At 43.8% G+C, this 26,906-nt stretch overlaps 1 protein-coding gene across 6 annotated transcripts in view; it reads left to right on the forward strand.

The window, feature by feature from the left end:
• SYTL3 (synaptotagmin like 3) overlaps positions 1-26,906 on the forward strand; it is a 66,710-nt gene that overhangs the window by 31,249 nt on the left and 8,555 nt on the right. For all 6 annotated transcript variants that reach the window (XR_012158103.1, XM_073337810.1, XM_073337808.1 and 3 more), the window contains 9 exons: positions 8,367-8,418; positions 9,897-9,963; positions 10,856-10,928; positions 12,527-12,654; positions 16,724-16,867; positions 20,746-20,924; positions 23,099-23,201; positions 26,056-26,226; positions 26,499-26,613. Coding sequence is in view for 5 of the 6 variants with exons in the window: in XM_073337810.1 (XP_073193911.1) it covers positions 8,367-8,418; positions 9,897-9,963; positions 10,856-10,928; positions 12,527-12,654; positions 16,724-16,867; positions 20,746-20,924; positions 23,099-23,201; positions 26,056-26,226; positions 26,499-26,613 (1,032 nt within the window). In the remaining variant the exon portion in view is untranslated. The remainder of the gene's footprint in view (positions 1-8,366; positions 8,419-9,896; positions 9,964-10,855; positions 10,929-12,526; positions 12,655-16,723; positions 16,868-20,745; positions 20,925-23,098; positions 23,202-26,055; positions 26,227-26,498; positions 26,614-26,906) is intronic.

The following is a 26,906-nucleotide window of genomic DNA, read 5'->3' on the forward strand; positions in this document are numbered from 1 at the left end:
CAGCTCCCATCGTCGCTGGAAGCGTACCAGGCTGCTCAGGACCTCCTCCATCTTACGGCACCATTCTCGCCTGCCAGGGAGGAACCCTCAGCACCAGTGGATTCGCGTCCTCCAGTGCATTCAAAGGGGAAGCCAGGTATGGTGTCAAGACAATCCCCCTCGCCATGTTCCTCGGCACCTACCTGCTTGGACAGAGAGCCTACCCGCTCCCTGAGCTCTCGACATTCAAGACACATGGTCTTCAGTGTCTGAGACCTCAAAGTCAGAGTCCATCTCCTATTGCTCTGGGTGGAGCAGAAGTCGCAGGTCGAGGTCCGGCAGAGACATGAGAGAGCCCCAGGCATGGCCTCCGCAGTGGCAGAACCCGCCTCAGTGGCCCTTCTGGACCCCCTGGGCTTTTCACCAGGGCCAGGGAGGAACCCAGGGTCTATGCTCTGGGACATCTTCCGTGGACTCTGCCACCTTCATGCCACCTTCTGCTACGCATCTGCCCTCGGTGTCTACGGTCCTGACACCTCTGCCTCCAGCTCCATTGTTGACTCCAGCACTGTGCTTGGCTCCGACCTCAGCACCGCCCTTCATGGCATCAACACACCCATCTCCCACGCTTGACCTTGATGCAGGCACCGGCGGCCCAGGACTGATGTTGGCACCAGGGCCCCTGCTTCCAGTGGCTCTTGTGAGCATGCCGATGTAGTTCCCTCCTGCAGGGCTGATGACTGCGCTGACACCTGCTTCAACATCCACAGCCCTGGCATCGTCGATGGCACCACTACCTCCAACACTGCCTCAAGAGTCATGTGACCCCTCAGGGGCAGATGGTAGGGAGCTTCCACTCCTGGCACATGCTTCCTCCCCGTCATCACTGCACGAAGCATTGGTGGGGACAGCCATAGCCATATGTTGCTACGTAGGGCTGCCCAGGGTCTGGGCATCAGGGCTGAGGAGGTGGTAAAGGAGGCTGATCCCATGGTGGACATCCTAGCGCCCTCAGGACCTTCACGTATACCCTTGCCACTTACAAAGACCATTGTGGGCACCACTAAGACCTAGTGGCAGACGCCGGCATCCTTGCACCTATTGCCAATCGCAACAAGCAGCGGTATTTCATCCCCTCCAGAGGGTTCGAGCATTTATACTCTCACCTCCTGATTCGCTGGTGGTTGATGCAGCTAACCAGTGTGAGAGACAGGGCTTCCAAAGACCCTCCCCAAGGAACAGGGATGCTAAACACCTAGATCTTGTGGGGAGAAAGGTCTACTCGACAGTGGTTTGCAGCTCTGTATCGCTAACCAACAGGCCATTGTGGGCAGGTACTTGTACAACACCTGTGCAGCAATGGCAAAGTTCATGGAACTCGTCCCTTCGGATTCCCGAGCAGGGTTCACAGCCTTGGTGGAGGAAGGGAAGCTAATCTCCCGGGCTTCCCTGCAGGCTACATTAGACGCTGCAGATGCCGCCACTAGAGTGATGGTGATGGGGGTAGCTATGAGGCGCAAAGCTTGGCTCCAAATCTCAGGGTTACCCTACGAGGTCCAGCAAACCATTCAGGACCTCCCATTTGAGGGAGGAACACTGTTTTCGGAAAAGACAGGCAAGCGGCTGAACAGCCTGAAAGACTCCCGAGCCACCCTCAAATCCTTGGGCCTGCATGCCCCCACCACGCAGTGGAGACACTTCCGCCCGCTCTGCTAGAACCCCCTCAAAGGTTCTAGCAGCAGAGCTGCCAGGACGGTTCTCGGAGGAGGAGCAGGAGTGGCAGGAGGAGGCAACACCCTTCCTCAACTCAGGGCTCTGGCCAGCCCAAACAGCCCTCTGGCCCTAAACCAGCCTTTTGAAGGTGCAGTCGAGGATGGCGCACCAGATCACGAACTGTATCTAACCCGCCTTACCTTTTCCTCGTGACTATCCCCTTTCTACCGTTCATGGTCCCCTATCACCTCGGACAGCTGGGTGATTTGCACAGTAGAGAGGGGATACTCCATCCAATTCTGTGCCCTCCCGCCCTTCCACCCTCCTTCCCCGTCCCTCTTCAGGGACCCTTCTCACGAGCAACTTCTCATTCAGGAGGTGCAGTCACTCCTATCACTAGGGGTGGTGGAGGAGGTTCCTCTGGAGCACAGGGGCGAGGGCTTCTATTCCCGGTATTTCCTAATACCAAAAGCCAAAGGTGGCCTCAGGCCTATCCTGGACCTACGCGAGCTCAATAAGTTCGTGAAGAAACTCAGGTTCAGCATGGTCTCCCTGGCTTCCATCATCCCTTCACTAGATCCAGCAGACTGGTATGCCGCCCTCGACTTGAAGGACGTGTATTTTCACATCGCGATCACTTAGAACCACACGAAGTTCCTCAGGTTTGTGGCCAATGGTTCCCACTACCAATTTACTGTCTTTCCGTTCGGCCTGTCAGCAGCAGCTTGAGTATTCACCAAATGCATGGCTGTCTTCACCACTTTTCTGCGGAGACATCAGGTACAGGTATTTCCGTACCTCGATGACTGACTGATCAAAGGCCACTCCAGGACACAAGTGGAAACTCAGGTCACGTTTATCGAAGCCACCTTCGACAACCTGGGTCTGCTCCTAAATGAAGCAAAATTGACTCTGTCCCCCATCCAGAGGATAGAATTCACAGTGGCAGTACTGGACTTGACCCAAGCCAGGGCATTCCTCCCACAGGTGAGGTTTCAAGCCCTCAATGACATGATCCAGGGAGTCATGCAGGTTCCCACCACTGCTGCAAGAAAGTGCCTGGGGCTTCTCAGGCACATGGCAGCCTTATGTACATGATACGACACGCCAGACTCAGGCTTTGGCCACTACAGTCGTGGCTAGCATCAGTCTATCGACCTGCCCGGGACGGCTTGGACAAGATGGTGACCTTGCCTCCCCCTGTCCTCGATTCACTATGGTAGTGGACCAATGCCCAGCAGGTGTGCTCAGGGGTCCCCTTTGCTGCCCCACAGCCATTCCTGTCGTTGGTGACGGACATTGGATTTGGGTTGAGGAGCTCATCTGGGGGACCGCAGGAACCAAGGCCTCTGGTTGCAAGCAGATCTGTGCCTCCACATCAATGTCAGAGAGCTCAGGGCGGTGCGCCTAGCATGTCAGACATTCTGCCCTTACCTAACTGGACAATGTGTTTCAGTCATGATGGACAATACGGCTGCAATGTTCTATGTCAACAAACGGGGACGCACACTCCTCTCCCCTGTGCCGGGAAGCCCTCATGCTATGGGACTTCTGTGTAGAACATTCAGTCGACCTCCAGGTGTCATACTTGGCTGGGATTCAGAACAAACTGGCAGACCGCCTCAGCAGGTCGTTCCGCAGCCATGAGTGCTCCCTTCGCCCAGACGTTGCAACTTCAGTCTTCCAGAGGTGGGGATTTCCCTTGATCGATCACTTTGCCACATGACACAACAGGAAGTGCCAGCAGTTCTGCTCCTTCCAGAATCACAGCCTGGGCTCCACAGCAGATGTGTTTCTCCTCCACAGGGAAGGGGCTTTCTTATATGCCTTCCCGCCAATACCACTTGTTCACAAGGTCCTGCTCAAGATGCGCAGAGATGGTGCTCGGGTCATACTGATAGCACCGGCCTCGCCTCGTCAGCATTGGTCCACATCTCTCCTGGACATGTCAGTGGGAGCCCTGATTACCTTGCTGCTCTTCCCGGACCTTCTCACACAGGATCACGGATGTCTCCAACAGTCTCCTGCAGTCGCTCCATCTCACAGCATGGAAGCTCCATGGTTGAATCTGTCAGAGCTTTCCTGTTCAGACCAGATTAGACAGGTCCTCCTTGGCAGTAGAAAATCCTCGATGAGGGCCACGTACCTTGCCAAGTGGAAGAGATTTTTAATCTCATCGGCACAGCGCGACTCACCACTGATACTAGCCTAAGTGCTGCACATTCTGGACTACCTTCTATATCTGAAACAGGAGGGTCTCTCGTTACCTTCTATAAGAGTGCACTTTGCTGCCATCTTGGTATTCCACCTGGGTGTACAAGGCCACTTGGTTTTTTTGTAACCCCATGGTCAGCCGCTTCCTAAAGGGGCTCGACAGGCTGTACCCGCATGTTTGCCAACCAGTTCCTGCTTGGGACCTCAACTTGGTCCTCTCTAGACTCATGGGGCACCCCTTTGAGCCTTTAGCAACATGCTCCCTGCTCTACCTCTCCTACAATGTCACGTTCCTGGTGGCGATAACCTCGGCCAAGAAGGTGTCTGAGCTCAGGGCTCTGACTTCAGACCCATCCTACACAGTGTTCTTTAAGGACAAAGTTCAGCTCAGGCCACACCCTGCATTCCTCCCAAATGTTGTGTCGCAGTTCCACATCAACCAGGACATTTTCCTTCTGGTTTTCTACCCTAAACCTCATTTTAACAACAGGGAGCAGAGACTCCACACTCTGAACTTCTGAAAAGCGCTTGCTTTCTACACAGAGAGAACTAAACTGTTCGGGAAGTCGGTCCAGCTCTTTGTGGCAGTGGCAGACAGGATGAAAGGCCAGTTGGTTTCGGCCCAGCGCATTTCATCATGGATCTTGGCCTGTATCAGCAAGTGCTACAAACCTGGAAGGGGTCCTCGTGCCTCCGATCACTGCGCACTCTACCAGGGCCCAGGCTTCATCGATGGCATTCCTGGCTCAAGTTCCCACCCAGGAAATCTGCAGCGCAGCAACGTGGTCTTCCATACACACTTTTGCCACGCACGATGCAATCACCTGGCAGGCCAGAGACAATACGGCCTTTGGAAAAGCAGTACTCCAATCAGTGAACAGCTCCGACCCCACCTCCTGAATTTGGCTTAGAAGTCACCTGATGGAATGGACATTAAACAAGCACTCGAAGAAGAAAATCTGGTTACTCACTTCTCGTAACTGTTTTTCTTCGAGATGTGTTGTTCATGTCCATTCCAATACCCACCCTTCTACCCCTCTGTCAGAGTAGCTAGCAAGAAGGAACTGAAGGGATGGCAGGTCGGCAGGGCTCCATATTGAGTGCCATGAAAGTGCGATTCCAGGGAGCGCCCAGGGCAGCCCGACAGATGCTGCTAGGGGGAAAATCTTCCAGCCAACACGCACGTGTGAGCGCACACACCTGTTTGGAATGGACATGAACAACACATCTCGAAGAACAGTTACAAGAAGTGAGTAACCGTTTTTTCTCAGACATTGGGCCTGGTCCTACAGGGTGCTGAGTGCTCTCAATTCCCAATGAAGTAAACCGTGGTTGATGACATTCGTCACCTTTCAGGATCAGGTCTCTGGATAACTGAAACACTGCATTGTGCTTAGTTATGCATCCTCCAAGAGTGTACTGACAGAGCCCTCTTTTGGCTTGATAGAGTAATACAAGGTTAATTTACTAGTATACACTATGGCTAACATTTTTATTCTTTCCATGTTATAGGCTTTAAAAAATGAAATGCTATACCGGTATGCCACTTCTCCTGTTAATATTTTAGCAGCTTAAACAACCAACCTTCATAAAAGCATTTAGCTGCTTTTACTAAATAGTAAATTACAGTAGAACCTCAGAGTTACGAACACCTTGGGAATGGAGGTTGTGTGTAACTCCAAAATGTTCGTAATTCTGAACAAAACATTACGATTGTTCTTTCAAAAGTTTACAACTGAATGTTGACTTAATAGTTTTGAAACTTTACTATGCAGGAGAAAAATGCTGCTTTTAACCATCTTAATTTAAATGAAACGAGCACAGAAACAGTTTCTTTACCTTGTCAAATCTTTTTTTTTAAACTTTCCCTTTATTTTTTTGAGTAGTTTATGTTTGACGGAGTACTGTACTGTATTTGCTTTTTTGTCTCTGTTGCTGCCTAATTGTGTACTTCCGTTCCAAATGAGGTCTGTGGTTGACTAGTCAGTTTGTAACGTGGGTGTTCTTAACTCTGAGGCTCTACTGTAATGGGCTAAAGCAGCAATAAACCCAGATACCGGACATTACTCATGATAATTGTCCTTGTGGTCAACTGAGCATCAAATTCAGGACACTTGGTAAACTTTATAACATTTAGAAAAAATTATTACTACCACGAAACCCAACTGTTAAAAGGTGTTACCTCTTCTATTGTTATAGTTAATGATGTCTTCTGCAACAGACCACAATACTCACATTGCTCTTAGAGCAATATTACTAGTGACATGCTGACATTGCTAACAGTGACTTAGCAATGAGCCAGTTACTTGCTATTTTCCATTTATTAAATTATTTTAGTTTACAACTTTTGTCTGTTTGTGATTTTTATGACTCTAATTGTTCGTGATTGATAAAGCACTTATGATTGTTGTTCTTAAAGACTTGTGATTGGTCATCTAAGTCATGTCATTGTTTCTGCTCCCTGATTGGATGACCCAAGCTTTATACACAGTCTCTTTTTTGTTTGTGAGTCATTGGTGCATATTCATAATTGTTCAAATGTATTGTGTGAAAAATGAAAAGACCTTTTCAAAATCACATTGAAAGTGCTTCCATGAGTATTACTTTTCTGTCTGTTCATTTGCACTACTTTTCACAGTGTTTATGTTTTATAGATCATATTTACTTCTGTACAGTGGGTCAGCACAACACCTATGCACTACTCAGGTCCCATTTACCTCCACTTAGCACCCTAGAGAAGAAGGATTGTCTTGTATTGGTTAGCCTCGGACTTGGAGACCCTGCTTCTATTCCCTGCTCTGCCATAGACTTCCTGTGTGACCTTTGGCAAGTCACTTAGATCTGTGCCTCAGGCCAGATCTATACTGCAGACTTACGTTAGTAGAACTACATTTCTCAGGGGTATGACATAACTACTGCCTCTCGGAGAGGTGGATTAATTACACTGGTGGGAGAGCTGTCTCCCATTGGTGAAGGAGCATCTTCATTTAAGCGCTGATCCTACATTTTAAGTGAAGACCTGCCCTCAGTTCCCCTTCTGTAAAATGGGGATAATGGTAGTTCCCTACCATGCAAGAGTGTGAGGATAAATACATTAAAATGTTGTAAAGTACTCAGATACTATGGTGATATATATATACATATAAGTATCTTAGATAGATAGGCCCAGTATCTGGGAATCAGATAAGATTACTTTTCTGTATTTATGAGAGGTTTTTCACAGTCAAGCTGGAAATGCATATCGAGTGGGGTCCTGCAGGGATCAGTCCGGGGTCTGGTTCTGTTCAATATCTTCATAAATGATATAGATAATGGGCATAGAGCATACACTTATAAAAGTTGCGGATGATACCAAGCTGCAATGGGTTGCGAATGCTTTGCAGGATAGGATAAACATTCAAAATGATCTGAACAAACTGGAGAAATGTTCTGAAGTAAATAGTCTGAAATTCAATAAGGACAAATGCACTAAGGAAGAAACAATCAATTGCACATGTACAAAATGGGAAATAACTGCCTAGGAAGGAGTACCGTGGAAAGGGATCTGGGAGTTGTAGTGGATTGCAAGATAAATATGAGTCAACAGCAAACATCATTCTAGGATGTATTAGCAGGAGTGTTGTAAGCAAGACATGAGAATTAGTTATTCCACGCTACTCTGTGCTGATAAGACCTCAACAGGAGTATCATGTCTGGTTCTGGGCACCATATTTCAGGAAAGATCTGGACAAATTGGAGAAAGTCCAGAGAAGAGAAACAAAAATGAGTAAAGGTCTAGAAAACATGACCTGTGTGGAAAGATTGAAAAAATTGGGTTTGTTAAGTCTGGAGAAGAGACGACTGAGGGGGGACATGATAACAGTTTTCAAGTACATAAAAGGTTGTTACAAGGAGGAGGGAGAAAAATTGTTCTCGTTAACGTCTGAGGATAGGACAAGAAGCAGTGGGTTTAAATTGTAGCAAGGGAGGTTTAGGTTTGATATTAGGAAAAACTTCCTGTCTGGGTAATTAAGCACTGAAACAAATTGCCTTCAGAGGTTGTGGAATCTACGGCATTGGAGGTTTTTAAGAACAGGTTAGACAATCACCATTCAGAAATGATCTGGTTATTACACAGTCCTTCCTTGAGTTCAGGGGACTGGACTAGATGACCTCTTGAGGTCCCTTGCAGTCCTACACTTCTATTATTAGCATCTTTAGTCTTGCCAAACTACCTCTGAAGAGAGGGTGAGGTAAGCTAATAAAACAGTTTTTGGCTTAGGTGAGATTTAAGTGGTGCTTAGGGCTTGTAGTGGCCTGTTGCACTGGGTTTAATTTCACCTATAGTGATTTACATCCTCTCGAGCTTTTATATATTTAGTCCGGTGCCTGAAAGCACCTTGATTCTGAAAATTGTTATCTAAGTGCTGATTACTGTTATTGCTACAAAATGACCTCTACATTATTTTCTTGCTTCATAGGTAGACACGAAACAGCTGGTGCAAAGCTCTTGAAATCTTATCAAAAACTGAGGTAAGACTTGTAGAAGGACAAATTGTCCTAGGGCACTGAGACTACAATACAATGAACATATTTTATAATACCAAACAGCTTGCTGCTTAAGTTTTCTGATTACCAAGACGGCAAATCTCAAGATTTAAAAAAGTTTGGAATGCAATTAGAGTACTATAGAAAGATTGCCACTCTTTTTGGCTTTGTACATTCTATAGAAAGAGTAGAAAGAATCCTACTTTTAGCTGGACAGTTTCCTTGCTTTAGTTTATTGGAAATTCAGGGAAGCATACAGTATTTTGCTGTAATCTTTTTCTCCAGTGCTTTTCACATTTACATGCTCTGTTTAAATGATGTCGGTTGAAAATCATTGCAGGAAAAACAGTAGTGGTACAAACATGCAGTTAACTGACTGGAGATTTTGCCTATTGTTATTTTTTAAGTAAATATAAGACAGGAAGGTCCCTATTTGTCAAGGTGCACCTAAGTGTAAGCAGTGTATATTCTGTTAAAGGAATCTTGTTCCTTTAAAAATGAGTAAATAAGAATAGATACAAATCATAGACCAAACTGAGGCTTTCTGGTGGGGCATAGGTGCATCACCAGAGAACCTGTGGATGGTCGGATACAATGGTGAGGATGATCATATAAGTATCTAGATAGAACAGAGTAGAAGCATGGGGAAGTGCACTGTCTGCATTGGGGGTTTTGATTGTGTTAAGAGTACAGGATCAAGGGGCAGATCATTGCCCCTGATCTGGCCCCTTTATGCTGCATGAAGGGGTTGGGGTAGAATAAAAGTGCTCTAAAAGCCCCAGTTCCAGCCAGGGTGAATCCCTCCAGCACAGGAACCATGGAAGATGGCCATAAGGCTGATTTCTGAGGATCCTCTCACAAACTGGTGTAGATGGCAGGTTTCAGAGTGGTAGCTGTGTTAGTCTGTATCAGCAAAAAAACTGAGGAGTACTTGTGGCACTTTAGAGACTAACAAATTTATTTGGGCATAAGCTTTCGTGAACTAAAACCCACTTCATCGGATGCGTGCAGTGGAAAATACAGTAGGAAGATATATCTACACAGAGAACATGAAAAAATGGGCAACATTTGCTGATATTGATGGCAGGAAGATGCATGCACGCTGGAGTCAGCAGGGTAGGGCGGGGGGGGGGGTAGGGGTATAGTATGCACTGGTGACCATAGGGCAGCCCAAGGAGGCTGCAGTGACTTAAATAGGCCCTCAGGTCAGTCTAAATTATACTGGCTGGAGCAGCTAAGGATCAGGAGGGTGCAAAGCCACTTTAGCCCTCACTCCTGTGGCTGCAAGTTCTTTGCTGAGCCTGTAAGAAGCGTAGCACAGACTCATCCAAGATCTTTAGGTTGCAGGAGAGAGGTGGCTCCTCTGAGGAAAGAGAAGAAACAAAGAAAGAGGTTGGGAAAGCTGTAGATATTAGAGCCTTGTGAAAAATATGTTAATTGTTTCTTTTCTCCTAACTTCCTAGTAAAATTTCTGTGGTTCCTCCTACTCCCCCTCCTTTCACGGAAACCACTAAGGGAAACACTGCAATGGTAATGTATATATGTGCAGATATCTAAGAGCTCTTTCAGTGGAAACGGCCAGCCACAGAAGTGTAGCAAATAGCAACAACTTGTAATATTGTTTAGGAATTTGTTGCTATATAAATGATGCTTTTATTTCCTTTGTCTCGTTCCTTTTTCTGAGGAGTTGGTCTCTTAGGGACATATTAGATTAGTCACCAACTTTTTAGTGCATGTTATGTAGCCATTTGTAATGAAAACTTTGCATGTGGTGTTTGTATAAATGAGTGAAGAGCAGAATGATTTTGGTGGTTACAATTTCATCACAGTTTCTAGCAGGTGGATTATTAGGATCGGATCTAAAATCCATTGAAATAAATTGGAAGACTACCATTGACTTCATAGGGCTCTGGATTAGGCTCTGGTGCCCTAATTCAGCAGCCCTTCCCTGCTCAGGAAAGCACTTAAGCACATCTTTAATTTTATACATATGCTTAAATCCCATTGATTTTGATGAAAAATTTTCACTAGCTCTACTTCCAATCCTTGTGAGGATCCTCTGAATCCAGACTGCCAGACTCTTTCTTACCTTAATGTAAACGCAAACAGTATTATAAAAAAATAATCAGCTATGTCATTTGTTTATATTTATGAAAGCAATATAGAAATTTCCTGCAGAGTTTTCTGCTGGTAGTGCAAAAGAACTCAGTTGAAAGAGCCACCCCCTTCCCCAACCAGATACTTTGGTGCTAATATTTACATGTAGTACAAAAATATGTGCTTATAAATGCTACAGAAATGATAGCCCTGGGCAATCTTACACATACGCTATTTTTGCAATTTCTAAAGGCGCGTGAACATGGGAAGCTTTGAAAACACAGTTCTTTATTTTATCTCTTAATTTTTTTTCTCTCAATTGCAGGAAATCAGCCAATCTAAAAGTTTTAATAAGTCTGTGGAAAACTTGTTTCTATCTCTTGCCACAAATATGAAAAGTAAGTATCCTTCAGTGCTTTGCCATTTAAATTTGAGCCACAAGTGGTTACAAGTGAAGGGTCTGTTAGTGACTGCTGCTAAGACCAACAAATATTTATAAGGCATGTCTCATTTTCCATCAGAATTCCCTCAGATTTTTTTAACAAGCTTAGCAACTGATGATCCCAGCTGAGCACTCTCTCTTTTCTTGCTAAGTAGCAAAAAGACTATATATGAAGGTGAGTTTTTTTTTAAACAAATGCAACAGTTCAGATATGTGGAGATAAAACCTGAAAATACTGCAGCAAACTCAACTATTGTGGCGTGGAATATGCCAACTTTCTATTGTGGTAACCACTGTATTCTCCATCTTCCCCTCCCCAAGTGAACTTGTCACAGATTGCCCTTCTTTGATCACTCTCAGAAGGAGGGATTTAGTATTGTCTTTCTCTTTCCTCTCAGTTTTTTTAAAAAACCTCTCCCTTCCCTTTCTCCCTCATTCTATCTTCCTGTCAGTGTATGTGTTTTTAAAAGTCATCCTCTCCCGTCAGTCCATCTTTAATCCTGATATTCTTTGTCCTTCTCATTTTCCTCTTTGACTTATTGCTATTCTCTCTTCTTCAGTAATTTTAGAGTGCAAGTTTAGGCTTTGGATACGTATATGGAACAACCTGCACCTACTGGAGGGCAGAATTTGGCCCCGGGTGCATAACAAAAGAGAGCAGTAGCCAGAAGAGAACAAGCTCCAACCCTTATGAAGACCAGAGACCCCACTGTTTGCATATATTTTTACTAATCCATTGCCTGCTGCACAGACTGGGCGCAGTTGTAAATTTTGTCCCTCATGGCTAGAGTAGTATCCTTATCCCAAGGATTATAAAATGAAACTAGACCCGAGTAACTTGGCACTAGTCTCTTGCCTCCTTTCTGTCATCTTTCCTCTTAATCACACCTTTCTAATGAGGAGTCCTCCTTGTTTTTGGTGATACAGACTAACATGGCTACCACTCTGAATTCTTTCTAATGAGACTCCTCCTCCCTTGAAGTCAGTGGGGGTACTTACATCCTTAAAATCATGCAAGTGGTTACATTTGTGCTGGTCTGGGGCCTGAATATAAAATGTTTCCACTTTCCTCCATATTTTGTATCCATTTTAATTGACTCCCCATTTTCCTAATTTCCACTGTAGCACTCCCGTAAATGATCATAATGGTATTGCATTTCTGTAGTGCCTTTTATCCCAAAGGAACTCAAAGCACTTTACAGATCAATATCTAAACTATATGTAGGGATCATTCTCTTACCCGCTTCTGAAATGCAGGCACCCCTGCGATGAAACTCTGTTTGATAGCATACAGCAAAAATACATGGTAGCTGAGAACAAGGAGTGAAGAATATCTTTTCCAGTTGAGACTGCAAGGGGAATTTAGGTAGGCAGAATGCAGTTACACAAAATGGGACAGGTACTTGCTTTCCCATCTGTTTCTTTTTCTCAGGTAATCAATAGTAGATCTGTAATCTAAAAGATCTGAAAGGCATAGGATTAGCTTCATACATCTCCAGATTTGCTGACAATGTTCATTATAAATGTGCCCCTCTTTCCTTGTATTCATTTTAGAAATCTCAAAGTCCCAGAATGATATGAGGGCTGACAAAAGTCTCCTAACTACAGATTATGGGCAGGACATGGAACGGAGGAAGGAAAGGAGGAGTCAGTCTGACACTGCCATCGATATTGCAAACAGGGTATGCAATTCATTATACATAGTCATTATAGTTTTAAGGGCTGTTTTGTGATTGGAATATGATTAGAGGACTGATGATTGTCGTGATACAGTACTGGCTTTATTAGAGTAGTGGAAGCTAGTTAAGGTTACTTTGAGATGGCCACCGGATCTCCTCCTTTTTTAACTCTTCCAGTAATTCTTCTTTTTGGCTGAAATTCTCCAGCCTTAGTCTCAGCTCAAAGCTAAGGGCTAGTTTGCATGGAGCCACCTTGCTCCAACAGGGAACACCAGGAGTGCATGTAGCTCACAAGCTCTCCTGGGGCTGCTTGGTACACACTCTACACTAGCCAGTAGGCTGCTCCGATTGCTCTCCCAGTCCATCTGCTGGCCCTCCTTCATCCCCTACTGATACAGAGGAGACTGAACTATGTCTCTTCCACGCCATTCCTGGGACTTGTTGGGCAGTTTGCTGAGGAGAGCCACAGTAATATGTCAGCAGCCCCCCATCAGCTCCCCAATCCCCCTCCCAGTGCCTCCCACCCACCGGCAGCCTCCCCGATCAATGCCTACCTCTCCCTCCCTGCACTTCCTGATCAGCTGTTTCGTGGCGTGCAGGAGGCTCTGAGTGGGAGGGGAAGGAGTGAGGGCACGGCTGGCTCAGGGGAGGGGGCGGGAAGGGGTGGAATGGGGGCAGGGCCTGTGGCAGAGCCAGGGGTTGAGCAGTGAGCACCTCCTGGCACATTGGAAAGTTGGCACCTGTAGCTTCAGCCCTGGAGTTCGTACCTATACAAGGAGCCGCATATTAACTTCTGAAGAGCCACATGTGGCTCTGGAGCCACAGGTTGGCCACCCCTGCACTAAAGCATCGGGAATTGGCTGGTGTCGGTGTCAGAATGCCAGACTTAATGCACCAATGATCTGACCTGGTACAGCAAATCCTAAGTAGTTTAGAAAATGAAGCAAATTATCTCTGTGGTGTTTATTTTTATGGGATGCACTGAAACTATATTATAAATATTATGGAAAAATATAGATAGGTTAATCACCGCAGTGCTTCCTTTTAGTTCTATGCCAGTTGTGTGTGACCAACCACATCCCCAGTGTTTCCTCATCTATCTGGTTTCACTGGAAAATCATTGCTGTGTTTCACTACACTGAGAAGCAATAAGGAAGGAGTTTCTATACTGACATTCTCTACACACCCTAACCATGCTTTCATTGCACATTAAACACACATCCTATTGTGTTTTATAGATAAATGAGGTCTCTATAGTTTGAAATCTCCCAGTGATATGTTTGCCAAACAATATGTCTGGATTTTTTAATTGGCTATAAATTCTAAAGGTTTTAGGGTGATAATGTATGTCAGCACTTTGTATTGGGGATATAGAAAGGTAACATTTTTCTTGATTCTGTTGTCGGAGCTCTGCTCTTGGAGAACAGGAATTTCTAGTGTCCCTCTAACTGAAAAACCCAAGCCTCTGCTGAAGTTTTGGCTGATTTGGGTGAAGTTTTGGTTGATCTTCTATTTTGGATGTCATGATTGCAATCTAGATTTTCTATTTCTGGTTGAAGTTTTTACTCACACCCTTTTCCCCACCCCTATTTTATGGCTCTGAGCATTCATGCTGTGTGATCCCTAAATTTACTTTTAATCTCTGTGAGCTGTTGTGCCCCTGTCTTACTTTTTCCTAGCATTATCTCTAGTTCTGATCTTTGTCTTCCTTTTGATAGTTCTAGTGGCAGTGTCCATCAGTTCTTACACTTCACTGTGTAGCCTGTTTGTTAATCTTTATCAAATGCCTCATCTGTTATTCCCTCTGTGGTTTCCTAGTTTCTTTTTATCTTTGTAAACCAGGTTACCGCCTTTCTTTTTTCCCCCGATCACACTGTTTGCATTCTCTCTGCCAGAACTCTTAAAGTGATCTTAAACTGCAGTTCTATGCTGAAGAGTGACTATCAAAATGGCACCTTCTTACTCAACAGATCTGATCCCTATGTATTCTCAGACATGCCTCCTTGCTTTGATGACATAAAGCAGTAAAAATTTATTTTTACTTTTGTTAGTTTGTCCCAGTATCTTTCCAGGCATCAAAGTTAGGCTGACTGATGAAGACTGAAGCAAAATAGGCACCAACACCTCAGCCTTCTTGTTGTCATCCGTTATTAGCTCTCCTTCCTCACTAAGTAGAGGACCTACACTGGCCTTCATCTTTCTCTTGCTCATAACCTATTTAAAGAACTACTTCTTATTGCCTTTTATGTCCCTTGCTAGGTGTAACTCACTTTGTGCCTCAGCCTTTCTGATTTTGTCCCTTTTTTACACCTCTACCCCGCAACTACCCTGGTTGCTATAACGCAACCCGATATAACACGAATTCGGATATAATGCGATAAAACAGTGCTCTGGGGGGGTGGGGCTGCGCACTCTGGTGGATCAAAGCAAGTTCGATATAACGCGGTAAGATTTTTTGGCTCCCGGGGACAGCGTTATATTGGGGTAGAGGTGTATGTGCTTTTCTAACCTTAGCACTGGTATTAACATTGCCCTATCCATCATCTTTATGATTGTTTTGTATTTAGCGTGGTAGAGAAGTATAATGGCTTGGATTGTGCATAACCTGGTGTTCAGAATGAGGTCTGTTTTCAAATTAATCTCACCATTTCATCTTCATCAATGGCCATTTTTGTAGGTCTTTCTACTAGTAGTACAGGAAATCCCTGTGTTTATTAAGGGCATGTTATCCCCTCCCTGTGTGCAAATAATTCTCACTAATGTTGTTGGTTCATTCAGGCAGGAATATTCTCACTAGTCCTTTGGTAGTAAACTCCACTAAAGTGTTTCTTCAAACAAATATTTAATCCAAAGTGATCTTTTCCTTCTTTCCTACTACTGTTTCCCTCCCCCCGCCCATTCCCTTGATGAAGTCATAGAGTCATAGAGTCATAGATATTTAGGTCAGAAGGGACCATTATGATCATCTAGTCTGACCTCCTGCACAATGCAGGCCACAGAATTTCACCCACCACTCCTAAAAAAGACCTCACACCTATATCTGTGCTATTGAAGTCCTCAAATTGTAGTTTGAAGACCTCAAGGAGCAGAGAATCCTCCAGCAAGTGACCCGTGCCCCATGCTACAGAGGAAGGCGAAAAACCTCCAGGGCCTTCCAATCTGCCCTGGAGGAAAATTCCTTCCCGACCCCAAATATGGCGATCAGCTAAACCCTGAGCATATGGGCAAGATTCATCAGCCAGATACTACAGAAAATTCTTTCCCGGGTAACTTGGATCTTACCCCATCTAAAAACCCATCACAGGCCATTGGGCCTATTTAAGTGTGTTTCACAGACTGTATTTTCTTGGAAGAACAGAGGCAGATGGACAGGAGACACTGAGGAATCCTACCTCATCTCTTAATTTTGCCCACACAGTCAGAATTTTCGTGTGGGGAGTGGAATTTAAAGATGTGCTGCTTTGAACTCCCTCATTCTGGACTATAGCAAAGTTACAGTTAAACAAACATTGAATGTTCAGCCTTTCTCTGGAGTCATGGCTAAAGTAAGACTTGTCAGTCCATCCTTGTAGAACACGTTCAAGTTACGTTCATTCCGGTCTTTCTTCATATAGGTGGAGACAGGCATATGCCATATCTGCTGCAGCATACAATTTGTAATTTCCTGGAGGAAGAGTTCTTTTGGCAAACTGCCAGGATTTTGGGGGTGGGGGTGGAGTTGTCCTAATGAAGCCTTTTATTAATACACTGCTACAGTAATTACCTTTAATTGTAGTTGACATGTTAGCAGTCATCATATGGTGGATAATGGCATGTCCACCACACAAGATTAGGGGTATACTATGGACCGGGTGGAGCAGCAATGGATCAACCAGTGTGTCTACAAATAAAATGTAGTTATAGACCTTTTCCTTAGTCAAACAGTGTCCCAAAATAGACACACCCATATGTGAATTGTAGGTATGGACTGTATATTTATGTGGCAGAACACAAGGGGGAGGAGGGCAGGAAACACCGGGCACTTGACTTAACAAAACAAATGAATGGAAGTTCAGTGCTACGTCTCTTACAGATAAAAAATATACCAAGCTTTCAGCAACTCATCAATGGGGCGTTGGACAACAATGACGTTTTTACCAAAAGGTATTACAAGCAGGGAGAAGACATTTCAACCAGTCCCAGAAGTGACACTGTATTCTGTGGTGGCAAAAAACACGTAAGTGTCAATGCAAGATGAAGCAGAATAGAACAGTGGTGTAAAATGGACTGAAGGGTAGGAGTTAAAAGCTTGTTCAATATAGCATGTGTCATGGATTATGCTCAGAAATAAGAAGAGAATTCTACTTTCGTTCAGATCAGGGAAAGACTGTCTGTCCTTGGCATGGTCCTTATAGCAGTGTTATAAATTTACTGCAGCATAAATACAGCTGAATGAATGGCAGTTAGCTGAAACCTCAGGTTAATTGAAGTTTAGTTAATGTCCTCTAAGGTGTGCAAACTCAGCTGCCTCATTCTCTTCACTGAGAACGGTTTATAGAAAAGGACAAAAACACTGAAGTGCAAAGGCGATCATAATCATTATGGATGGAAAAGCCTTTCTAAATCATTGACATTTTCTACAAAATATAGTCCCCTAACTGATGACATATCAGATACTGCACTTGATCTTAGCCAGAAGAGAGAGAAGAAAACCAATCAGAAGTTAATGCAACAAGGGTTTTAAAGTCTCTTTGATTAGCTGTTATGTTAACTGTATGTCACTGAGGGTAATGCTTTCAGTATGTTATAAATGACTTGACAGGAATTGTCAGGGCACAATAGGTATGCAGTGTCTAGGAATTTCAGAGCTGGAGTTAAGAAGGAAGGAAACTAAAATGGCTCTTAGGGGCCAAACGTAATTGAACCAGCCTCCTGCTTTTTAGTGACAGAACGATGAGATAATTTTACACCTGCTTTTCAGAGGTGTGAATAACTACACAAAGTGCAAGGCGGTGGACAGTCAGGCCCTCGGTGTTTGCCAACAGTTCACCGCACAGTTGTATCTGAGTTGCCATAAATTTCCTCTTAGCATAGGTCATAACTGTGATGCAGTTAGCAGAGATGACTTCTGAATGGATAGTGATCTGCCTGTATTCCTCCTTTTCCTTGTAGAACATGATTATTTTTTTTGAGTGATGGGACAAGGTGTGGGGAAAAAACAGTTACAAACCCCGTTGATATAAGGGGTTTACTTAACTTGTATTTCTTACCAAAAAATAAATGAACATAACCCTAATCATTGCTTATAATTATATATTCCTTCATACATGAATAGATATTTATTGATGGATAAATACCCCAGTAATGATAAAACAACCAGAGACCAGGGACAAAGCCTTCAGAATGGAAGAGTGGACTTGAGGTCTCTCCTGTTAGAAACCCTTGTCTCCATGAGTCATACCTCTGTATCTGAGATATAGGGCTAGTTTGTGCCCATAAGGCACAGCTCTATGTTGGAGAATAGTATGGAGATGTACTTGCCCCACTGCCCTGGAGAATCTCGGAGGGGGGTTGTGCATCCTAGCATCATTCCCACCTTGCATCCATGTCAAGCCCGTTACAACCTAGCTTGCAGTGGATTGGAGGGCAGTTGCAGGATGCATTCTGGGACTCCAGTGGCTGCACTGTGGACAGCCCAGTCTAAACAGTGAAATATCGCCTGCTGTATTGTCAAAGGGGAGGCCCAGCTTTATCAAGCACCGTCTTTATGGGGGAGTTCTGCGATGCTGATCATTGATTCATCAAAATCTATCATTTAACCTAAGAGATGGTGTCGCTCCAACTTCTGCCAGCTGGGCTTGAGTACAGGAAGTCATTGTTAATTTATTATGAGGGAGGACCAAATGGACGCGGTATTTCCTTGTTAAATGTTTACAATGCCTGCTTTCGTCTGAGGATCTGACCCCTGCTAAAGCCACTACACACTGAAAACAAGGAACACATAATGCTACCCAACCTGAGAAGCACTGTTTGGAATAAGCATACAGTTCCTCTGAATAAATAAGAGGTTCAATGAACTAAACAGTAGGGCAGCTTTGCAAAACTGTCATTAAAATCTATCAGCGGAGGCGCTAAATCTACTTGCCTTCCCTCCCTATGATGAGTGATAGTGAAAAATGAACATGTTTTTTACTTAGCTGTCAAATAATTTACTTCCTTATGGTGAAGGGGTGAGTAGAATTTAAGAAAACTGCATCAGAGATTAGTTGCTGCTCTGACCTACATCCTGTGAGGTCAGCTGGATTACATGAGCTGTACATCAGTTCAAAATGTAACCCTAGCTCCTGTCAGGACTTCTCTTTCCACCCTCAGGCCAAAAAAGCAATATGTGTTACTTGGAACTTATAAGGTAGAGAGGGTGACTTCTTTGACTTCAGTCAAAGATGTTGTGAATTTTGAAATGGTTGCTTGGCAAACTGCACAAATTAAAAATAACTGCAGCGCAGAGAGGTACAGTCTATTCTAATCATTAGCCTGTTTTGTTAGCTGCTAAGGCACGCAAAGTAAGAACTCCTTGGTTAACTAAGCTGGGGTGGGAGTGTAGAATAGGACTGGACTGTTTTTTCAGAGGGAGGGATGTCAAATACTGATGACATTGCATTCTGTGAAGGTGTTAGTGTCAGAAGAGATTGCTGTAATAACAAGATCTTGAAGACACACTTGCTAGTAATAGAAACAACGAGGAGTCCTTGTGGCACCTTTGAGACTGACAGATTTATTTGGGCATAAGCTTTTGTGGGCTAGAACCCACTTCATCAGATGCACGGAGTGCAAAATACAAGAGCAGGTATAAATACATGAAAAGATGGGAGTTGCCTTACCAAGTGTGAGGTCAGTCTAATGAGACAATTCAATTAACATCAGGATACCAAGGAAGGAAAAATAACTTTTGTAGTGGTAATGAGAGTGGCCCATTTCAAACAGTTGACAAGAAGGTGCGAGTAACAGTGCGGGGAAATTAGTATGGGGAAAAATAGGTTTAGGTTTTGTAATGACCCAACCACTCCCAGTCTTGATTCAGGCCTAATTTGATGGTGTCCAGTTTGCAAAGTAATAGTACTTAAAAGGAAACCCTGAAGCACTCACATTCAAGCCTATTGTTAAACAAAAATGGAGAGGAGAGACCAGAACTGTCTTGATTAAATACATAGTTCAATACATTGAGAGCTAGATTGCCCCCTGCAGTTATGTGGCTGCACTGAGGCACAGAAGGGAGTAAAGCCTCCTTCTTCACCCTACCTTCAGGGCCTGTGTAAGGACTGGCCACAAGTGCTGTCCAGGCGCTTGGGGGAGCACAGGGGCTGCACCCCAGAACCTTCCCCCCAAGGAGGATAAAGAGTGGGCAAGGAAGAGTGGAGCCAGGGGTCCACCTCCCCTGTGCACTGGTACCCAGTGATGGCTGGCTATGCAGGAAAAGTATGCTATTCCCTTTAAATATGCCACTGGGGAGCCCTAGGGAATGTTTAATAAGTGACTCTCTTTTGTTTCCTACAACACTTCCTCAGGCTCTTTCCAGGGCTGTGTACTTCAGCACTGCCCCATACTATGGGCTGTATACTACAAACACAGTCTAGCTGTACATTTTTAGATGTTTGGGACTTTGGCCTTTGACATCAGTGGGTGCTGGTCAATCCAGTATCCATATTGTTCCTGTCACATGCTTTTTAAAAAATCCTCTTTTTGGTCACACACTAATTTTTGGGGGAGTCAACTTCAAGATAGAGATATGGTCTCATACAGTGGGTGCCTATAGGATAGTTATGCTCAGCCATGTTTCAAGGACAGAGGAAGACACTGCCCTTACCTCATGGAGTTTACTATATAAAGATGGTTAATCCTGTATAGAAAAATGAAGATCTGGTAGAATTTCAACGAAATTTAAGGTCTAGTATGGCAAGTGAAGAAATAGCTTTATGCACGTATTGTGTTGGTTCTGAGTTGTTTGCTGTGACTTTAGCAGTCAGTTTGATGCAAAGATATTAAGATTTGAGGGAGAAAAACTATTTTATCTTACTGGATTTGAGCTCACTTTTTTTAATCCTTGTCTTTTCTTAGGGTAGTTTATATAGCATTAACAGCACTTGCACCGAGGCTGGCAATTTTGACATGGCTAATGTCACAGGAGAAATAGAGTTTGCCATCAGATATGTCTTTAAAGCCTGCACTTTAGAAGTCTGCATCAAGGCCTGCAAGAACCTGGCTTATGGAGAAGAGAAGAAGAAAAAGTGTAACCCGTAAGTGTTTTGATGTAAAAAAAAAAAAGGCCAAAAACAAGGTGTTCAGTTTTTTAAGATAGTACATATGTGTGTGTCTGACTTGCCACTGTGTACTATACACATATCAACTTATACATAGGGCCAGATGTCAGACCGTTAGCACTTAAGTTGTGCCTGTAAAACATGCCTGTACACTCATTGTCTAGTGGTTCCGGCATGAGGCAGAAAGTTGGGAGATCTATGTTCCATTCCTGACTGACTCACTGCATGACACTGGGCAAGTTATTTAACATGTCTGTCCTTGTCATCTTCAGCTATGAAATGAGAATACGAATCTCTGCTTTTGTAAAATGCTATGACAGCTAATGATAATTGCAAAATATAATATATAAATATTAACTGTGCTAACAGTACCCATTTCTGTGTATGAAAGGTGCCTTTGTGTTTTTTGTTTGCAATGTAGGTGCTAATGTTGGAACGTTTAACCCAGTGTCTCCTCTCTGGTTATTGTTTTGGTTATGAATGATTCTGTCTGTCTTTTCATGGCAGAAGTCATTCATGGGAATTCATCAGGCAGAATGTCCAGCTGTATGGTTAGTGCTTGACCCTACTGTAATACATTGTTTGAATGCATTTGGATCAGCTGGGCCAACAATAAGCATGCTGGAATTCCAGAGTTGTGCTTAGATTCTACCAGGAAGAATTTGGCATTGAGTCTCTTGCAGAGGAGGATCCTAAAACTGAACTCTAATAAAAGGATCCTTGTTGGAATGCCAGCTAATGCCATGGCACAGTTAGAGAATATTTAATAAGTGACTGAATAACCCTTGAGTTTCCTGATGGCGTAGCCAGCATACAAATCACAAAAAAACTGAGAGCATAGTGTGGGAAGTTCCATGTAGTAGTGAACATTACATTCTGTATTTGGTGTACAGAGTGCTGTGTCTCAGCCAGTAGGAAAAAGTACAGGCATTGTTTACAGTTAGAACACTTGACACAAAAGTTGGCTGGGGTAGGTGTTGTTTCCAACACTTATGCTAGCAACCTGTCAAAACTGTCAGCTTGTTGGCTGGTTTGAGCTATGGCTGGTTGGTTTGCATGACTCCCTGTTGCTGAAAAGGCTTTTAAAACACACACAGTACAAAGGGGCTTGGGAAGCACAGGGAAGCAGTGCGTTGCTGCTGAAAGCTACATCTGATCTTCAGTTTCCCCCGAATTTAACCCAGATCGGTTTAACAGTTATATACTGTTATATTAAATATAAAATACTACATTTTTAAAGAATGTTCTGGTAGAATTTGTCTCCTTCACCACAGGCCCTACGAGCAGATAATGGGCATCCATAATGCCATCAGTCATCTTTGGCTCTGGACTCATACTCCATCGTGTAGACCACTATCAGTACATAGAATTCTGATTAAGAGATAATATTGCTTAATGTGAGTTACTTATGTGGCAGGGGCCCTATCAAATTCACTGTCCATTTTGGTCTATTTCATGGTTATGGGATTTTTAAATTGTCAATTTCAGAGTTTCAGATATTTACATCTGAAATGTCAGGATGTTATAACCATGGGGGTCCCGACCCAAAAGAGGGTTGTGGTGATGGTTGCAAGGCTATTGAGGGGGGGTCGCAGAATTGCCACCCTTACTTCTGCGTTGTTTGTGATAGAGGCACTGTCTTTAGAGTTGGGCAGCCGGAGGGCAGTGGGCAGTGCAGACATGAGGGTCACATGGTATGGGAGGTGATCATCATTTTTTGGGGTGTGAGCAGAGCTAGCCTTATGGGTGGATGACCACCCAGGGTCCCGTGGTAAGGGCAGCGCTGTCATCCCCCCACCCCATAGCCAGCCCAAGGCCCCTTTAGCAGAGACCAATGACTGAGAGATCATGGAAACTGACCTGCCCTCTAACTCTTAGAGATGATCAGGATAGGATTGTAACACACCAACTGGCCAGTATGAGGCAACACTGCACTGCATCTGTCCATTCTGTTGATAAATTGAGGTTGTCAGGCTTCAGATAGTCTGAATTTGGCACCGTTAACCAGCACTGAATATACCCTGGAAAAATTAAGAATGTGCCAAGGATTAGAGAGTGGGGAACATGCTGCTTTATTTCCTTCCTTTTCTTTCTCAGTTTGAACTGTCCTAAATTTTGCACTCTCCCCCATCCCTCTCTGTAATTGTAAGGTATGCAAAGACTTATTTGCTTCCCGATAAATCATCTCGGAGTAAACGGAAGACAGCTGTTAAAAAGAACACAGTGGATCCAGCATTCCATGAAACTTTAAAGGTGACTTGTAAACATGTGTGACCTGGAAAGATCTCTCACTTGCATAGCAAAGTCTCCACTTCTTGTGCCCAATCCTACAAGCTCTCTGTGAACAGAACTCCCTTTGACTTTGAAGAGCCCTGTGTGAGGGCTTTTAGGATTGTGCCACACCCTTCAGTTCTATGGGTCAAAATGAACTTAACCATTAACTAATGATGGATGCCAATCAGAATAAAAGCAACCTCTTGTACATTTCTGTACAGCTCTATTAATAAGTTGGAAGCTGGCAAAAAAAAGGAACATCTGGCTTTGTCCATAGAAAACATATGACCGAATTCTGTTGCAGTTTCTGGCTAAAGAGATCGGAAATGTGGTAAAAGGAAACTCTCATATCTTTTTATGGTTACGTAGACTAATTGTGTATATTACAAAGGAAAATTAGTACTTTGTACTGTTATCTGTTTGAACTAACATCTCTTTTGTGAGTGTCAAAGGGAGTGTCTCTTTGCAATTTGCTACATGAATCATAGCTATTCCATTCATTCCTATTGTGCTCAAAGGAGTGATAGATCCAAAGTGTTAGTTTCCTCCTTTTTCTTCCCCACCACAATTGATGTCTCATTCACCAGTGTTTGGACTTGTTCATTTACAACACATTAATCGTCACAATAGAGTAAGGGTGGCTGTAATTTTTCATTTTCAAAGTGCTTTACAGCATTATTTTATGAATCCTTACAGCACCTCTGTGCAGTCCGTAAGTGTTGTTATCCCAATTTGACTGAGGGGGAAGCTGAGTTTGAATGACTTGCTAAGGCTGCAGTGAGTTACAGACAGAGCTGGGATTAGAACTCAGCTGTTCTTACCTCCCACCCTGTACTAAGGCCATTAGACCTCACCTTCTGTGTGTAGCTGAGGGACTGCAATGATGTGCAAGATAGTAAATGCCCCAATGGAATCTGATCATTTGCATGGGAAGGGAAAGATTAATGCCCAGACTCCTTGACTCTAATAAAGCTGTAGCATTTGCTCCTCCCCTGAGTCCACAGAACCAGCCGGGGTGTGGAGTGGGTGATGGTGGGGGAGGATCTCAAAAGGCAGAGGAAAGCCCTAGATTTGGACTCTGAAGTCCCAGATTCTTGCCAGCTTTGCAGAAGAACTCCTCCTGCTCTGTGCTTCTCTGCCGTATACCCCCTTTCGTGGCAGTATGGCACGGCTAGTGCCCCTTGTCTGCTGGGGAGTCACTGAGGATGCAGCGGTGTTAATGCTCCCTAAAGCTTTTCCTACAGATCAACCACAATTTTGCGGTGTCTTCTCCCTTCACAGCTTGCCATGCCAGCTTTGGGCCTCTGAGTGGTTTTGCAGAGGAGGGCAAAGATAGTTATGTGCAGAAGTGTCCAGCGTAGCTACTTCCCTTTCAGCATGGCTCCACTGTGACTTTTTGCACAGATTTATTCCCCTCCACACTGCAAAGTGAGAGAAGGGGGTGAAGCACATGGGCCATTATTGCTAATTATTGTTGTACAATTACAGAGTAAAATAGGATAGGGTCTTGCTCAGTCTGCAGTGGAGAATAACAGGATGGGAATGGGAAATATTCTAAACTGTGTGAGGGAATCATGAGACAATATGTTATCTTCAAGACCTCCCTCATGACATGAGATGCAGAAATCAGATTCTGGGCCCAATCCTGCAGCTATTACTCAGCTGACGCTCCCTACCAGGACAAGATCCATGACTTCAGCATGTTCACTCTACCCCTGTACGTGTATTTAGAGTACTTTTCATAAGCCTGTTTCATTTAAACATGTGAATGGACAGTCCAGTAGTTCCTGTTATAAGGAACAGATCAGTGTGTTTTGGCACAGACTGTTTCCAGGAAAGATACAGGGCTGTGTTACCACTGAGAATTGGCCCACTTCTAACACAGTGCACAGGTGGCAAAGAGAGGCATTAGAGCTCTGGCAGTGTATCCGCCATTTCACTTTCTCAAACACCATCCAATCCATAAATGTAAATAGGCCAGGTAATTTCCAATTGGTGGCCTCTATTGTGCGCAAGCCTCTTCAAGATGTGTGCAGTCATACAGGAGAGGTTGTCCCTACATCTTAAAAGGCGGCCAGAAAACAGGATCCAAACTTAGATTTGATAACATAAAAAGTGGGTTTTTACAGAATGTGAATGGGCCTAAATCTCATTCATACTGGGGTCTCTTTACTTTGCTCTGGCCCTGTAAAGAGACTTAAAGCAGCAATAAATTACAGTTACCGCGCTTTATGTGGCCAGAGCAGTGCAAAGGGCCGTCGAGTAAATGAAGATTAGGCCCACTGTGAAGAGAACTGTTTTCGTGATTCTTAAAAATAATTCAATGTAAAAGTTATTTTTCTTCACTTTAAATATTAATCTGCACAGTGCTGCCGCCCCAAGCACAACTGCATTATGCTAGTGCTGGAGAACTAGAACGTGACATTGGCCTGTCCAATATTGCTGTCTCAGCTGAGTGAGGTGCAAAAAGTAAGCAAAGAGCGTGAAAAGTTATTTAAACTCTTAAATTCAGGTTATTAATCTAAGGTGTTAGCAGCACAGGTAGTGACATAGGTGGTCCTGTTTTATTTTTGTAATGTTAAAAGTGAGTGAATACAATGTTTTAGAAGTGAGGGGCCATTACACTGGCTAGAGACAAGCATAGTGCGGGCAGACAATATGCAGATTTCCCAGTCCCATCTCAAATAATGCTGCTCAGTCTAGATCTCCATGGCTTCAGCAAGTCCATTCTTTGGCTTCCTTTGAGCGGAGACTGGTGATTGTGTTGTGATTGGCTCTTGTTTGTGTGTATGTGCTTTCATTAATCCTGTACTGCTATTTATCTTTTTTCTAGTATAAGATTGACTACTCCCAGCTGGAAACACGACAGCTTCAAATATCTGTGTGGCACTCAGAAACACTCAAGAGAAGGGTGTTCCTTGGAGAAGTGGTTGTTCCATTGGCATCTTGGAATTTTGAAGACAATTCAACACAGTCATTCAATTGGTATCAGCTTAAAGCAAAGGTGATTCCTAGACTTTAGGTTATCATTATTATTTTTAATTTTCAAAAAGGTTTGTGTTTTTAAAAAATAGCATATAGTGAAAGCTGTATCAGTGCCCACCCTTACTAGATCATGGAGAGGAAGAATGAAATTTTGATGTAGCAGGCCAGTCCTGCCATACCAGGATCTGGGCGGGAATGTTCCAGATATAGGTAAACAATGAGAATGAGGAGAAGGGGAGGCGGTATAGGATGATCATAATAATACAGACTTTTGTGTGTCTCTTTTTTCAGTCTGAAAAACCTGAAGACAACCTGGTTCAGTACAACGGAGAACTCCTGGTGTGTGCAAAACTGATCTTACCATCCCAGTCTAAAAAATGCCAGTATGAAGAGCAGACGAAAGGAGGTACAAAGCATTTCAGCCTCATATGAATTACCCTGGCTATGAAAACATGGAAACAAACAAAGTATTTGTGTGTGCATCTGGGTATAAACACTGCCTGCATAGGGGCGTATTCCTGCTTGAGTAAATAGTCCCTACATATTGTGGCTTGTATTGTGTTGTGCTTATGTAAATAGTTAGAAGCCTTTTAAGGTAAAACAAAAACTTGGTAAAATGATTTGAATTCCAGACTTGTCAGTCTCACATTTTTTTCCTTTTCACACCAAAAAAGCAGATATAAATGTGCTTCTTAAAGT

The sequence above is a fragment of the Lepidochelys kempii genome, chromosome 3 (genome assembly GCF_965140265.1).
Source record: "Lepidochelys kempii isolate rLepKem1 chromosome 3, rLepKem1.hap2, whole genome shotgun sequence".
Lineage (NCBI taxonomy): Eukaryota > Metazoa > Chordata > Testudines > Cheloniidae > Lepidochelys > Lepidochelys kempii.